Source organism: Schistocerca serialis, chromosome 3 (genome assembly GCF_023864345.2).
Source record: "Schistocerca serialis cubense isolate TAMUIC-IGC-003099 chromosome 3, iqSchSeri2.2, whole genome shotgun sequence".
Lineage (NCBI taxonomy): Eukaryota > Metazoa > Arthropoda > Insecta > Orthoptera > Acrididae > Schistocerca > Schistocerca serialis.
The window spans coordinates 406,184,633-406,202,406 of NC_064640.1; the positions used below are offsets into that span (position 1 = coordinate 406,184,633).

A 17,774-nucleotide genomic window follows, 5' to 3' on the forward strand; every position below is an offset into this window, starting at 1 on the left:
GGGAATTTTGTTTTAAAAACTGAAAATTTTGATGTGGACCATATGCCTGTAACTCGGCGATCACCAGGAAGTGGATCATCTACTTCGGCATCGGAATCTGTACAGTATACTGTGCCTCCTGGTGCCTGTGTCCAGAATATTTACATGCCACAAGGAAATTATCAAACTTCAGGAACAGGTGGGTGTTCATTTCTCTTAATCTGTTATGCTCCATGGTTAGTGATTTGAAGAAATTATGTGTACTTGCCCGAATCGTAACATTGAGCATTTAACACTGACCCAAACACATGTGACCTCAGAGTGGGGTAAAATCATCAACTTATCAGGCCAACAAACAGTTATCAACAGCCTAATTGATCTGGTTACTGCACTAGATGACTTATTTTGTCTTGCAAACCAGTGTTAAGGGAGATGAGGTCACTTTCAATACTTCGAAGTGGTTACCACCAAGACGAAGTCTGAAATTCTATCTGGTGGAGACTCAGTGATCACTAGTGACCCCTTCCCAGGTGAACTGAAGGAATGTGCAGTCAAGTGTGCAAATTATGTCGCCATTCCGCACAGTGATTGAAATACAGCAAACTGTCTCAATGGTGGTGTGTTATTGTTGTGTCATGTGCTGGCTGTTCATGTGAGGGGGGGAAGATGAGAACCATAGTAAGAGGACAGTGCTGTGTGTGTGTGTGGGGGGGGGGGGGGGGGGCGCAACATAAGTATCGAAGCCGTAGTGGCAAATGACAACTGTCTCATTGTTACTGTGCTAAGTGGGCTGATTACGTAGTACAGGTTTTAGCATTAACCCAGCTGACATGCCTACCAGCTCCTGCAACTTCTTCTGGCATGCGTAGGAGTAGTTGTGGTGGCTCTTTACTGTTGAATGATTATTTGTAGGGTTGCATTGAACATGTAAAGAATGTTGAATAAATCTCTGCCACTGGCAGCTCTACATCGAGTATGAGCTCTGTACTAGTGAAGTCAGTCTGAATGTTATGCTTTTACCCAGATACCTCTGACCCAGTTTGTATTAGCATCTACGTTGAAGTTATTTCACTTAATAAGCTCCTTCAAAATCTGTTTGTGTAACAGTGTTGGGGTAACACCCTCACGCTCCTTCTGACCCCTGGTAAACTGGAAAGCATGCTAATCAGTATTTCTTAAAGGATGGAAGATTAGGGATTAATGTTTCCTTAATGAAGAGGTCATTAAAGGCAGAGGAATTTGTCCATCGACTGAGTAGTTACACAGCTGTGTCCTTTTTAGGAAGAAACATCAACTAACTGAATCAATTTAAGAAAACCACAGTGACTTAATCATTGATCTGCCTCACATGGAGGAATTGCTCAAGTAGGAGGTACTAGGTTTTGCAGCCATGGATCTCTGCTACTGCTCTTATTGGTGGACGCTTTTAAAGTTCACATGTTTCTTGACTACAATTCTGGTGAGGAACTTACTCTCACCTTGTAACTGCCACTTCTGGTGTGCAACACACTCAGTCTTGATACAGCCCCTGTATCTGAAGTGTACAAATTCAAGCCTATGTCTTCCTTTGTTAATGGACAGTCACATATGATGTTCTCTGCCATATTTTGTGTAGTTATTTTCTGTTGTACAGTGCCTGGACATAAAACTGATATTTTGATATTGGTGTGGTCTGTACCCGACTCTCAGCATGTCTGCAATCTCTATAAATAATAAGACTGTAATAAACTTTGTTCTTTAAAGGCATTGAAATGCTGATGGTACAGAACAACACTTATACCCTTTTTCAAATGAAACTTTATTTAAGCTATCTTGGACTGAAAACATGGTTCAAAGTCAAGGTGACATTTTCCCCAGTTTGTAACTAATGTGTTCTGAGTCTGATATACATTTCATAGTTCATTATATATTGAGCTATTCTTTACAATTTTGTATTGCAATGGCTAAAGATTTCATTTAAGAGTGAAGTGAAAAATTTGTTTCCTTTGTGACGAGACATGAAATTGTGGGGAGAAAACTTTTAAAAAACACACGTTTCTTGCTGTGTTGACTATTGTGCCTCTGTTATCCTTGATTAATGTGTCATTGTTGTTGTTTGGTGATGGTATGTAATTTATTTGTTGGGTAGTCCTGATCTGTTCAGTGTGTGTTTCCATTTAGTCTTGATGAAAATTAAATCTGTTATTGTAAGTTTGCAAAAGTTTAAATTTGAAATGAGAGCTATGAACATGTCACTGAAGTATTGAATTTCATGAAAAGGGTTTATTGTGAATTATAGAAGTCAACCTTTTTTATTCAGAAATTCAATCTTTTGAAGTTCCTTGAGTGTATGGTGGTAGGCTTTCTCTGCCTTACAGTGAGGCCCTATGCACCTATTCCTGCTTGCTGCTTGAAGTGAAAATGCTTTGATCACACCACCATGGGCTGTCATGATTGGGCTATGTGTGGAAGACGCAGCTCTTCTGCCCATGAACCAGCTAAGCATATGTGCACTTGTACTTCTTCACTCATGTGTACCGGTTTCTCTCAAGCCCATCCAGTCCAGAGCAGGGAATGCCTGTTCTTTGCAGAAGAAAAGAAAATGCAGTAGATTAAAGTCATACAACGCATCTCTTTTTTCTGATGTAGAGATTGTATGCCACACAGCTACCCTGTTTCTTGAAGTTGTTTGCCACTGAATTGAAGCATTCTGTACAGAAGACTAATATAGGCACTGAGACTTTGACAGCTGAGCATAGCGTATCAACCTGCATCTGTAAATGCAGCTGCAAGCCCCACCACTATTCCCACAACCACCCCCTTCTACCACTAAAATAATCGTGGATGCCAAACTAAAGTCTGAAAGGAATAGCAGACCCTCAACGCAGACAGTAGAAGAGACCCAGAAAAAAGTTTCTCTTAAAATGGCCTAGCCAGTATCCCCAAAATCCAAGCTGGGGACAAGAACCAACAGGCCAAAATGTTCATATCTGAAGCCTGATGGATCAGTTGATTACCATGCCATCGATGGTACGGATACCGATGTGTGCTGAGGGAACCAGCAAGTCTGTCCAGTAATCTCCTGCCTCTGCTTCAAATCTCCCCACCCCACAAAGGAACAATGGGGGGAAAGACAGAGGAAAACCTCACCATTAAGGTTACTTCCACACTTCAGTGGAACTTTAATATATTCAGAACACACCTGGAGGAGCTGCTTGTATTAGCTCAGGGTAGACCAATGTGTATGTGTCTATAGGAGACACATTTTAAATTCTCTGCCCCACATTAGCTGCTTGGCCACATTCTCCATGAAAAGGACAACCTTTGTGGACAGAGAACTAGAGGAGGAGTGTCAACACCTACCACTTCTCACTTTTCTCGCTCACAACAAGCCTGCAAGTAGTCATTGTATCAGTTATTAGTTGACAATATGTTTACTACACTTGTCCCACATGAGGTGCTCGATGAAGAGGCTTTCTGTCTCTCCATAACCACCTTATTCAGCTCTCCACCCCTTCATTTCTGTGGTGATTTTAACACATGCAGTGTACTTTGGGACTCTGCAACCACCCATCCCAGGAGTAGAGGAATTGAGAGCTTTCTTATGTCATAATGTGTGGGTTTTTTTTAACATGGTGCAGACCGTGCACTTTAGCACGCAACAGCAGTTGTTCACCACTGTCAATCTCTCGGTTTGCTCTCCGGCCCTCCCACGTACCACTCAGTGGGAAGTGGTTGATGACTTGCACTTAAGTGATCCCTTCCCAATGTGGATTCACGTGCCAGGTGATGGGTGCGCAATAGAGCAGACTGGACACTTTTCAGCAATCTTGCTGTGTTTGAACACCATGACAGGGTCCAGGAATGAATGTTACATATTACCCACATGATCCACCACACTGCTAAACCATCCATTCCACAATCTTCAGGACAGCTGAAAGGGCAGCCTTTCCCTTGGTGTAGTGAAGGAATAGTGCTCTGCAATCAGGACCAGATGAGCAGTTTGTGTACCTTCAAGTGACAGCCAACAGCTGAGAACGTCACAGCCTTTTGAATAGCAAGGGCAAAATCTCACCAAATTATTAGAGAAAGCAGAAAGAGATTTTAACAATAGTTTGTGACTGCCATAAAATGCTCCACTACAAGTACAGTCATATGGGAGACTGTCAGAAGGATTTCTATGAGAGGAGGTAGATGCCTAGTTGTTACTGTAATAGGGAATGGATGTCTCCAGACGAACCCCACATGACACTTTCCCAGACTATGGTTGGGTTGGCTGTTCTTCCACAGTTTACCACCACTGACAGTCAGGATTCAGCTGTCTGCCAACACAGAGAGTGGCTGCTGAAGGGGGGGGGCGGGGGGGAGGGGGTGCAAATTCATATCTTAAGGAAAAAAAAAAACATTGTTTCACAAATCGTGTAGCATCCAGCACATGTTGGTCTATCGATTATTCATATGATTTTGTGAATCGCATCCCTTTTGGTTTTTGAACAGTTTTGACACATTCTAAGTTGATTTCCGAATTAATGATAAGTTTATTTTAGAATCTGTGCATAATGTATGTGATGTCTCTGCCAGGGGAATCCCCATCACATCTAGAAAAAGCTTTCTTGCAGGACAAAAAGGACAGGGCTATACGAGCTGAGTGGAATAAAGCTGGGGTGAGTGCCAATCACTGTTTGTTTATGTGGTTGTCTGGATTTGTGAATGATCAGCATTGTTATAACTACTAGCAAAATCCATAGATGCAGACTACCAGAGCGGAAATAAACGACTAACAAGAATAACAGGCAAGAAAGATTATGTATCATCTCCTCGGTGTATCCAAGAAAATGACAGAAAATTTTTGACCAGTTGTACAGTCCCTGGCTAGCAGCTGCATAAGTTCTATTCTGGGAGTAGTTGCAGATAACGCGTTGTATGAACACATAAACAATGCCTAACCAGAGAATAAATGTGGTTTAACTAAACCGGTGATTGCGGCACCGGTTAGTGAAGTTAATCGAAGATAAGTTTTTACACTGGCAGGAATAGTTACAGAATTAGTGATGACAAGATTGATTGTTAGAACAAGGGAAACGGGACATCACACAAGGTGTAGAAGAATATGTCAATTCCAAATTTATATAAAAATTTTGCACTTCTACTTTACTTGCTGAAGATAAGGTGGGTAGATCACATAACTAATGAGGAGGTATTGAATAGGATTGGGGAGAAGAGAAGTTTGTGGCACAACTTGACTAGAAGAAGGGGTCGGTTGGTAGGACATGTTTTGAGGCATCAAGGGATCACAAATTTAGCATTGGAGGGCAGCGTGGAGGGTAAAATCGTAGAGGGAGGACCAAGAGATCAATACACTAAGCAGATTCAGAAGGATGTAGGTTGCAATAGGTACTGGGAGATGAAGAAGCTTGCACAGGATAGAGTAGCATGGAGAGCTGCATCAAACCAGTCTCAGGACTGAAGACCACAACAACAACAACTACTTTTCGATCTCCATGCTTGAGAATCTGAAGTTTATGAATGAAATGTGAAACTATTTCCTAACACAAAGCTTTTTGCTTGTAGTAGGCCTATGTTATGGGTACTTCGTGAATTATAGTGCCATGTTATAAAAGTGATCATTTGTGCCAAAACAATATTGTTTATTTGGTATGTGTTACATTTGCTGCAATATTAGACAGGTCTATTTCGTTTTGTCTAGCAGTCAGTGCAAATTACACGTAATCAGATTGAGAAACCAGAACAGTCTTGAGTACTATTTGTATAACAGCTTTTTTAGAATTAGACAATGATCTTTCATTTTTTTCATGCAGCAAAACATTTGAAGAACTTTGATGAGGTAATAGATTCTTTCCCAGAAAGAAAAGCATGTCATGTAAAGCTGTAGCAAAATTAGAGAGAAAAAAATGCTAGGACTTAAGGATTGAAGAAATGTGTACTAGTTTTATGTATCCTACATTTAATTTTATGCCACACAAAACACAAAGTTATTAGCTAATAGGCAATAAAGAGTGAAGATTTTTGAAGAGTTCTTGTTCTACTGGTTACAATTAATCCCATTTGGTAATTGTGAGTTAGTTGAGTGGGAGAATAACCACAGGACATTTTAATTTCCACTGTCCTAAATATAGTTTGATGGCATCCATTACAAAATATTACACGTTTGAATTGCATGGATTGAAATACAGTGACGTGCCATAGAAGAATGCTGTGTAAAGTGCGTGGCACTGCATTTAGGCACGCTTAAGGCCAAGAAATTTGTCTTACATTTCCTCGGAACACATATGTTTTATGCACCAGACTCTTCAGAAAATATGCACTGCAAAATGAACGTATTTTTGAAAAGTATTTTTTTTTTTCGTACTACCTCAAATTCTCGAGGGAGGTACGGAAATATTGTTGATCTGGAGCTGATGCGCAGAGCAGTCTTGAGTTGTAGTAGGGAGGTGGTAGTCTCCACGTGTCCCATGTTTACATGTAGTGATTTTGCTGTTTCCTCTTTGTTTATTGCTCTCATGTCAAATGAAAACAAAACAGATTTCTGTGGCTGGGAGCTATCAAGTGAATTAAAATATTTTCACATAATACTGAATGCTTAAAAATGTTGTTAGTTCAGATTTTATTTTATTTCCATCTCTCCGACAGTCAAGCATTAATCACCTTGCAGGACAGTGAAGTTATTTTGTCAGTTTGCTAAAGAATATTGACTTTTATTAATCTTTTCCATTGAGGCAGTCAATTTATTTGAAATGAAGTTTTTAAACTCCCCACTATTGGCTAGTTTCAACTGTTCGCTGCATTTCAGTGCACATTTTCATCTTCTAGCATGTTATGGCATTATGCCATAACAAAGACCCAAACATGAGATAATACAATACTGGTACTCCAAGAAAATTTATATCCAAATCTGGACATACAAATGTGCACTTAAAGCCGAAATATGTATTTTAGTAAGGTTCACAAAATTCCGATGCTCTCGGAGTAGCATCTGATGTCTTGTTTCGTTTCTTTTGTGACATAATGTAAGATCTTTTACACATACGAACATATGGGCTTCCTGCGTCATTGTAGCGGTGCAAGCGCAGTGATGCCTGTTAACTGGCACACTCTGACAACTGCTGAAACGAACCTATTTCTGACAGGTTGCAGGAATATATTGATTGAAAAGCATGCAAGAGTGTGGATGAATTCTTAAATCACAGATCATTTGATTCTCCTTTAAAAATCAGCTCTTGAGGAAGACCATTTAGAAGAATTTTGAGCCAGAAGGTCAACATTATATGTAAAAGCTTAGCTTCTCTTGCATCTTATTAATCTTCGAGACCAATATTATATGTGAAAGCTTTGCTTTTCCTTGTAGCAACACTATGTATATTAATTTAAACTATCGTACCCTGAAATTCAAAACCTATCCCACCACTTCTAAAAGTGGTGCTCTGTTGCCCACCCAACCTCCATAACTTCCTAGTCTGTCCGTATCCCTCTCCCAGTTGCAACTCCTTGCCACAGGGATCTTATCCTTGTGGAAGATCTAAGTGCAAGACCTGCCCAATAGATCCCCCTCTGCACTTCCTTTTCCAGTCCTGCACATTCTTATCCTACCTCATCAGATGCCGATCCACTGTGAAAGCAGCCATCATATACCATCTCTGCTGCAATCATTGCTCAGCTTTTCATATTGTATGACTACCAGCCAGTTGTCCACCAGAATGAGTAGCCCACCACCAAACTGTGGCCAAAAGTAAAGTGGATCAACCTGCGGCACAACATGCAACTGAAAATAACATGCTTGATTTTAATTACAACTTCACAACCCATCTGTATCCTCCCTTCACCACCAGTTTCTTGGAACTGGACAGATGAGAGTTATCCTTACAATATGTTCTCTGCTCCTGAAATTATCCCAGTGTCAACTTACAGTAACCTACTGTCCCTACACCCTCCTCGCAACAGTTTGCACCACCTTGTCCTATCACCTTCCTTCCCGTTTACATTCCCTCACATTCTTTGCATGCTGCCCTCCTTTCCCCTTCCCTGCTCCCCCCCTTCCCCGCTCCTCCCCTTCCCCGCTCCTCCCCTTCCCCGCTCCTCCCCTTCCCCGCTCCTCCCCTTCCCCGCTCTCCCCTTCCCCGCTCCTCCCCTTCCCCGCTCCTCCCCTTCCCCGCTCCTCCCCTTCCCCGCTCCTCCCCTTCCCCGCTCCTCCCCTTCCCGCTCCTCCCCTTCCCCGCTCACTCCCCTTCCCCGCTCCTCCCCTTCCCCGCTCCTCCCCTTCCCCGCTCCTCCCCTTCCCCGCTCCTCCCCTTCGCCGCTCCTCCCCTTCTCCGCTCCTCCCCTTCCCCCGCTCCTGCCCCCCCTCCCCCGCTCCTGCCCCTCCTCCCCCCGCTCCTGCCCCTCCTCCCCCGCTCCTGCCCCTCCTCCCCCGCTCCTGCCCCTCCTCCCCCGCTCCTGCCCCTCCTCCCCCGCTCCTGCCCCTCCTCCCCGCTCCTGCCCCTCCTCCCCCGCTCCTGCCCCTCCTCCCCCGCTCCTGCCCCTCCTCCCCCGCTCCTGCCCCTCCTCCCCCGCTCCTGCCCCTCCTCCCCTGCTCCTGCCCCTCCTCCCCCGCTCCTGCCCCTCCTCCCCCTCCCCGCTTCCCATCTTCCCCGCTTCCCCCCTCCCCGCTTCCCCCCTCCCCGCTCCTCCCCTCCCCGCTCCTCCCCCTCCCCCCTCCCCGCTCCTCCCCCCTCCCCGCTCCTCCCCCTCCCCGCTCCTCCCCCTCCCCTTTCCTGCCCCCTCCCCTTTCCTCCCCCCTCCCCGCTCCTCTCCCCTCCCCCGCTCCTCTCCCCTCCCGCTCCTCTCCCCTCCCCTGCTCCTCCCCTCCCCTGCTCCTCTTCTTTTCTGCCCCCCCTCCTCCCCCAGCCCCACATCCTGATGCTGTTCCTGGCAGTCTCTAGTCATTGCTCACTCAGCCAGCAGTGCTCCTCTCTCCCTCCACCTGTACCATGCTATCCCTCCTCCTTCTCTGCCCCACTCCAGACTGCTATTGCATTCTGGTCAGAGCTGCCAGTGTGTGCATGTGGTGTGCATGCGTGCGTGTATGTTTTCTTTGGTGAAGAAGGCTTTGGCCGAAAGCTATAATGTGTAAAACACTTTTTGTTGTGCCTGTTTGCAACTCAGTGGGTCATCTTTATAGTGAGTAACAATCTGTTCTTTTCCTAATATTGTTGATATTCCAACCTGTAATTTCCATTGGTTGATATATAGGAAATACATTAAAGAACATGAAGCCTTTTAATACCATATTTTTGTTAGATACATTTGTGTAAATGAACTCTATTTCAATTGCACAGGGCTTCTAAGAATACTGTAGTTTACCATTGCTTAGCAGAAGGAAGATAAGTTATTTTGATTTCTGTTACATGTGTTGGTCAAAAGTATTATTAGATCAGACAAAATACTACATACTGTTAATGTGTCATGGGAGACAGTAGGACAAACTGTCATGTACAGTAACTATAAAAAAGGTATGTGCTACTATTTGTAATATGTAAGTCTTTGAGATTTTTCATGAGTTCACAATGAAGACATTTTATCACTCCTATAGAAGAGCAGCCACCAGCTCAAGAACAGTTGTTGGAGGTGCTGGTCTATGTGAAATTTGTGTTCAAAACAAATTACAGTAAAGCCCAATAGGCTTCAAGTCGGGGAAAACGTTCACCATCAACTAAACTCCACCAGTGCGTATGATGTTGTCCATAAAAATGGAAACAATCACCAATAGCAGTCATGTACAACTGAGTGAAAGGGCAGTAAATATCTTCCCTTTTGTAGTGTTGTATGTCAGGTGCCTAGGGGCCACTACATAAAAATCAGAGTGGACAGTTTGGGTCAGTATACTGTGTTGTGTTGTTTGCAAATTTGCTGCTTTACGCTGTCCATTGTAGTGAGCTAGAATTTAGCTGTAATGATTGTCTTTCTGACTTGTATATGACCTTGTTCTTGTCACACAGTCACACAGTCAAGAAATTGCCCTTTGGGTCACACTGGTGGAATTTGCTACGTTTCTCCAAGACTTCCTCATTCCTATCCTATTAATTAATTACCTGTTGACTCTTCGGGCTACATAGTAGTATGGTGCGATGCTTCTTAGTCAGATGTCTGGTTAATGTGCATATGTGAGCCAAGTGACATTTTCCATCTTTGTGAAATGATACTGAGCAGTTGTGCCCCAGGTTGTCTCAACATTCTCTCCATGGTGTTTTTCAGTCTCTGATCCTTAATTTGCATTGGCCAGGATAGTAGGACTATTAGAAACATCATAGAAGGGCAGGCCTAGTCATCATTTTGGCTCAAACAATGATTTATCTTTACCCAGATATTTTTCTGTAGTTTCTTTTTAGCTTTTTTATAGTCAATACTTTTTGTGATTTCTCTCGTCTAGATATTTTGATTTAATTCTCCCATGACTTCTCTGAATTGATCCAGTTGTATTCTTAGATTTTTATGTACAGAAAGTGACAGAATAATAAAATTGTCTGGTAAATTTTGTGGTAAAATGGCAATCAGGAATTGTAGTTATGTGAAAGTAAGAAGCAAACTGGTGCAGTGGATAGAGGAGTTCCAAGCTGTAAATGAAATTGTGGACATTGATGATAATAACCAGCTAGACTCAAGATTTTCTTTGTGAAAAGATTATAAAAAAGTAAAAGTAGTGTACGTACCCATACAGACAAAGTAGTGTCTTTGACTGCTAATAAAGAGGTACTGGATCCCAGATTTGATCCCAGCGACTGCTTAAATTTTGGGTAAAAAATCATCAGCTGTGATGGCTTGAGACTTTCAGTATAAGGAGTCATCCTTTTCCTGCCAATGGTTTTGCTAGAGAGGGCAGAGAACACACAGAAGTTCAGGGCATCCTCTTGCTCTTAGGATGGAGAAACTGACTTAGAGGCTGAAAGATTGACAACGACACATGCCAGATGTTGTGAAAGGCAGTGGAAACCTTTAGATATACAAGGTGGTCCATCTGAAGTTTCGGATGAGATTATCTCAAAAACTATATATCGGGTAAAAGTAGTGGGTAAGACAAGTTCTTAAGCTCAAAGGGGAACATCAAATGATACTACACGTGACCCCCAGCCCCTGCCCCCTTGGGTGGGACAGGGCACAGCATTTAAATCTTAAATGTAAACCCCCATTTTTTATTGCAGATTCGGATTCTCCATAAAAACGTAATCAAGTTTTGTCTGAAACATTTTTTTAAACCATTGACAGATGGTGCTGAAACCGAGAAGCATTAAAATTGGGGAAGAACTCTGATTTGTGTAGAATGATCCAAGAAGGACGCATCAAATCGATAAAAAATGTCCACCAATTCTTTCGTTACGCCAAAATAAGCTCCCCCCCCCTCCCTGTATAAAGGTCGGAGCAATGCGATTGGATGTGACTTCACTTTCAGATTGTGAACCATAAACATCAACTGACGAAAGTAAATTATTCTTTAGCGAAACATGTCTCACTATCCTCCTACAGAGATTGTTGATATGATGTTAATTTTAGGTGAATGGCATAACAATTACACTGTAGCTGCGTAATTGTATGTGGATCATTTCCCAAACAGATGACATCCAAGTAAAAACATTGCACTCAAGAAGCTCGAAATGAATACATGCACCGTGCACCTCGTCATCGCGAATACAATGAAAATGACGCTTGCATCTTTACCATTCTCGCCTGTGTACAGCTGGATCCCGAAATTAGTAGTCGTACGATTCAGAGACAAACTGGAATACCAATATCAACTGTTCTGAGGATTTTGAAGGCACATAAATATCATGTGTATCATATCACACTGACACAGGCCTTAATGCCAAATGATAAGAGGTGACAATGATTTTTTTAGATATATTATGTTCACTGATGAAGCCACATTCAAAAACAATGGTGAATTAAATCATGACGATTCTCATTATTGGTCCCCTGTCAGTCCACACTGGCACAGACCTGTTGACAATCAACACAAATGGTTGTCAATGGTCTGGTGTGGAATTTTAAACGGTTACTTGATAGGACCGTATTTGTTTGACCAAAATGTTACTGGGGAATCTTATTTACAACTTCTCTATTATGATTTGTTGGAGCTAATGGAAGATGTTGATGTAGAAACTAGACAACGAATGTGGTTCCAACAGGAGGGAGCAACTCCCCATTATGCTAAAAATGTGTGGAATGTTTTAAATTTACAGTACCCTGGTTGGTGGATAGGACGCGGCGAACCATTTCAGTGCCCTCCACATTCACCAGACCTAACATCTCCTGATTTTTTTCATGTGGGGTTATTTAAAAAATATTGTGTATGAAAGACAGCCCACAACCTGAAACGACATGGAGCAATGCATTCGAAGAGCGTGTGCAGCCATACTGCGGGATGTGCTGCTTAAAACAGTGGACAACTTTTGCAGACGATTGACTTTATGCGTTGAAGCAAATGGGGATAATTTTGAACAATTTCTTCGTGGCTAATTTAATTGATTAAGCACCTCAGATTGTGAGAGGCAAGGGGACTCTCACGAATGAAGCACCCCATGGAAACATCATTCTACTACGTCCACGTCGTCATTCCTGGGTAACGCTAAAAGTAGGATACAGTACATTTTATACAAAAATAGCTTAATTTGGCATAACGAAATAATTGGTGCACATTTTTTATGGATTTGCTACATCTTTCTCGGGTAATTCTAAATAAATCAGAGTTCTCCCCAAGTTTACTTTTTTCTCGATTTGAGTGCCATCTGTCAATGGTTCAGAAAAATGCTTCAGACAAAACATGATAACTTTTTTATTGTGGATCCAAATCTGCAATAAAAAATCGGTGTTTCCATGTAAGATTTAAAAGTTGTGCCCCCACCCCACCCAAGGGGGTGTGGGTTGGAGGTCATGTGCAGTATCATTTGATGTCTCCCTTTGAGCTTACAAACTTGTCTTACCCACTATGTTTACCCAATGTATAGTTTTTGAGATAATCTCATCCGAAACCACCCTGTATAGCGTGTATCTACAAGGCATGCTTTCTATTTGAAAAAGAGTCATGATGATCTCTCCATTAGCAAAAGACTCCAAATTAGTCCCCCATTCAGATATGTGGGAGGGGCTGCCAAGGATTGAACAGTTCAGACAGTTCAGGGCCAGGATTATTTTCGTCAGAATAAACAGAAAACCAGTGCCAACAACAGTAGTTGAGGTATATGTGGTGACGTCACATGTAAAATGTGTGTGCACGGGGGACTGGGGGGGGGGGGGCATTGAATGACTTGGTTTGTAAATGAAGATGAATGCTAAAAATTGAAAAATTGTGGGAGATTGCAAGAGGAAAGAATATAAGGCAGGAGAATATGGGCCAGGATTTCTGCAATAAATTTCAGCTTGAAATAGCAAATAAACTGTTCAAGAGCCACAAGAGGGAGGAGGTGTACTGACCTGGAGAAATGGGAAGAAACCAGTTGAATTAAAAAATTTCTAATTGCAAAAGGTGTGTGATTTTTGCATTGTTAGCCCACGAAGAAAGAACCACAGGAACTCTATCCATGAAACCAGTCATCTGCCAAGTAGAAGGAAGGTGGCAGTAAAAAGATCCAGAAAGATAGTGCACTATTATGTGAATTGCAGTTTCACCATGTTTATGCAGCAGTAGAGTTCTTCAATGAATGAAGACCGAATTTTAAACCATAAAATTATGTCTCCTTAGTAACCTTACTTATAAGGTAAAGAAATACTATTGGATAATATTGGCAGCATTTTTACTGTCATTTATTATATTTACCAGCTTTTTTACACTTGTTTGAGTAAGTAAGGCACTCCACTTCTCAACTACAGTTTGATGGGTAGGTCACTACAATCAAAAATTGTGATCACTTGTTAACTCATGTGGAAATAACTGTAGTCGATAATAGGCAAAGATAGTTTCCTGGATTTTGCAGAGATACACATGATGCAATAATCTGTTGTCTGAAGAAGTAATTTTGATAAATTGCAAATGTAATTGTGCAGTCTTATTTTTCTTTTATGTTTCAGAAACTAACAATATGCCATTGCATCACATGTCACAGACAAAGGCAATGGATCCTCCAACTGTAATTGTTAGTAAACCACACAATGTTTCCCAGCCAGTTATGAGTCAAGGAGGCGGATATAATCAGGCTTTGCACAGTAATACTAGAACCAGGTAAATCACACAGGAATACATGAAAACAATTTACCTGGTTGATAATTACAAAAATGTGCTAATCACTTTTTGTTTTGTAACAGTTTTTACAGTAGTGATGATATCCTCAGTCATTCAGCCCAGCACTCTGATGGAAGTATTTCTCAAAAGAATTCAACTCTTGAAGAACAGCACAGACAGCAGCAAGTTCTGCCAACAAGCCAAAGCCTTCAATATTACTCAGGTAAAATATTTTTGCTCCACAAATATGTATTGTGGAGTATAGAATATATGTTACATACAAACAATAGAAACAGTCAACTGGGATTTATTTAAATTATGGGCTAAAGTTTTGCTTTGAAAACTAACAACTGCTTTGCTTTCTATAAGGTGGCTTGTAATGTAAATAACTTGTTGTACTAACAAGTGATGGTAAAATCCACTAACATCAGTCTGTCCCCTCTGTGTGCATTTGATTTATCTGGCATTGACTTACACCTGTCAGTGCGTGTGATTACGGTACTTAAGTATAGTTAGTGACAATTCTCCAACATGCGATTGTTACGTAAAAAGAGTAATTTCCTGAAACTGTGCAATTTGATTACTTTGTCTGGTATTACATTGACTGATTGGTGGTTTATGCCTTTTTTGTAACATCTACACTGTCTGGAAAAAAAGAAAAAAGGTGAAGTGTCCAGAAGACACGGTCAGTTGTCAATGTAACTATGTACGCATAAACACCATCGGCAGATACTTAAATGATTACAGTTGCGTTTCCTTCTTACAGGTAGAATGGCCACTAGAGTATGTTAGTGTTGTTACCAGGCCTGATATAGAAGGGGCATGAACAGTGTAGGATGTTGAGTAATCACTGTGAAGGACACAGAGATACCACATACTCATGTGAGACACCATTATTAGCACCTGACAGAGCTTGAAGTGGGCCTCATTGTGGGTTTGTCTGGCTGGGTGGATTTTTAATATCCAGGTTTTTGGGGCATTTGGATGTGACATGACCCATTGTTGGACTACAGTAGAACATGAGGGTAGCTGTACTTACCATCAGAATTTACATCAGACATGTCTGAAAACAAGGGAAGATTGCCATATTGTGCACTGAGCACATCGCAACCCCTTCACGTCTGTGCCTGCTACCTGAGAACAAGTAATGGATTCCCTGCTGCATTCTGTGTCATTCTACACCATTAGTCAGAGGGTAACAACAGCTGAACTAGGAAATTACCATCCTACACATAGGCTGCTGTGAACACCGCAACACAGACGGCTGTGTTTGAATTGGTGCTGTGACCAGAAAGTCTGGACTGCTGACAAATGACGTCTCATTGTGTTCAACAAAGAACCTCGATTCTGTAATACCCAGATGACCAATGTTGGCAAGTAAGGCAGCAGTCTGTGGGCAGGTCCCAGTCTTCCAACATTTTGACGAGGCACAGTGGTGTTACTCCTTTTTTTGTGTGGGGTTGAGGGAGATAGACAATCATTCCACTTGGGACCTGTGAAAGATAAATTGGATTATTTGTTTTAGTTGTAAGTATTAGTTATGGATTATTGTTTTTCTGATGTGTTCTACATCCTGGAGGACCACCTCACTGCGGATGAATTGGGATGAAAGTCAATCTAATCTAATCATTGTATGGGAAGCCGTCAGGTATAGCTTCAGGTCAAAGCTGGTAGGAACTGAGGGAGCTCTGATGGCACAACAGTATGTGACAGACGTACTACGTCCTCATGTGTTAGCTTTCATGTGGCAGTATTGTCATTTTTCAACAGGATAATGCCCATCCACACATGGCACGTGCCTCTATGAACTGCCCGAGTGAGTTTGAGTTACTACAGTGGTCAGCAAGATTCCCTGATCTGTCCCCAATAGAACACATGTGAGAGCAGCACAGATGCCAACTCCTTCCCAGTGCTAGTATCCAGGATATCGAAGACAAAGTTACAACAGCTATGGGCCAGCTTGCCTGAGGAAAGGATACAGTGGCTTTACTACACCCTTCCCAAATGAGTCACTGAATGCGTCCAGGACAGGTGGGGTGCAGTGTCATATTAATAAGTGAGCTTGTTCTTACTGCCAAGTTCTTTGTAAATTTGACTCAAGTTCGTAATCCCTGAAATTACACCACATAGACTATTAACCTGTGAAACTTCATATCATTTTCAGCTTCCCTTTCTGGATGCTTTACTTTTTTTGTCAGTCAGTGTATGTTGACATCATTTGTCCATTAGTCAGTACTGTGACATTATAATCAGGGCTCAGCATAAAATACACACACACGCACACACACCCCTACCTCTGTAGGTCCATATTGTGCTGGTACTGCATCTTGGATCAGCACTTGCTGTGTGCCATGAGTGGCTCTCTCTCCCCATCATTTTTTCTTCCATATACACTGTTGGTCATTAAAGTTGCAACAGCATGAAAGTTTCATGTAACAAACATAAAAGTATCATGATGTGTAGTATATGTTTGCACAGGCAAGTGATTAGCATTTCAGTGCAAGCACATGAAGAAGATAGGTGTAAAGCCATATACACCCTGTATGTAAGAAAAGATTACTCATTGGGTTTCTCATTCAGGTATCACATTTGAACGTCAGTTTTTTATGCCTTGTGTCAGAATTTGACAGTGGCGGGATGATGGCCTTTGAGAACTGCAGTTTATCGTTCCACAGTATTGCCACTTGCATTCATTAGTATCCCATGACCATTGTGCAAATATATAATCAGTGGCTTCAGGAGAGCCATACTCAGTGCTATGCTAGATTTCTGTGGCCCCACATGACTAAAATCTGAGAGCACAGATATATTGTTCACTCTGCTGTCTAGGATCATACAGTCACATTGGGTGCCTTGAGTCGGGAAATATACTTCTTTGCAGCAATAAAACTATCAAAATGTTTCATTGCGGTGACATTGGGGGAATCATGGGCTCTCAGCGTGGCGATCATTGTTGCCGCTTCCCTCGATGCCCTAGCAGAGAGAGGCATACTGACAGTGGTGCTCTCAAAGACAACATTGGACACAGGAGTGACACTTTGTTGTCTTTTCAGATGTGTCTTGTTTCTATGTATATCATCATGATGGACTTTACCCATGTGTGGAGTCTCTCAGGAGATGAACTCTGCCATATTGCACTCGTTGTTTCCATGCAGACCCAGTAACTAGTTGTATGGGATGCAACTGGATACACAGCATGATAATCCTGGTTTACATAGTGGGTAATATGGATAGAAGGCTTTTCATTAACCCTCAAGCAGACACGTCAATTCCCATAACATGAGTGGGCACATAACATATTTTGTACACGTGTAAAGAATAGTTGTCATTATATTACCAATGTAAACATTTGTGAGCTAAATCATTGTTTAATTAAGCAATAGTAAAATAAACTTTCATGATATTACTTTGTTACCATGTAGAAGTGTTGTCCCATAGTAGTTACCCTCTCGAAGCATTAAACAGCACGGTTGCATCAGACCCTGGCTGACTGCTTATTCAATTGCTAATAGTCTGTGCTTCATTGAGGAATTGTGCTGCTAGCTTAGAATCTGAGTAATTTTCTTGTATGGATCATAACTTTATTTTATGTTACTGCTGCTCTATTGGACAT

At 41.9% G+C, this 17,774-nt stretch overlaps 1 protein-coding gene across 1 annotated transcript in view; it reads left to right on the forward strand.

Moving 5' to 3' along the window:
• Window positions 1–17,774, forward strand: part of LOC126470265 (putative transcription factor capicua) — a 336,823-nt gene that overhangs the window by 196,629 nt on the left and 122,420 nt on the right. The window contains 3 exon segments of the mRNA XM_050098002.1: window positions 2–178; window positions 14,011–14,161; window positions 14,245–14,384. Coding sequence (XP_049953959.1) covers window positions 2–178; window positions 14,011–14,161; window positions 14,245–14,384 — 468 coding nt within the window.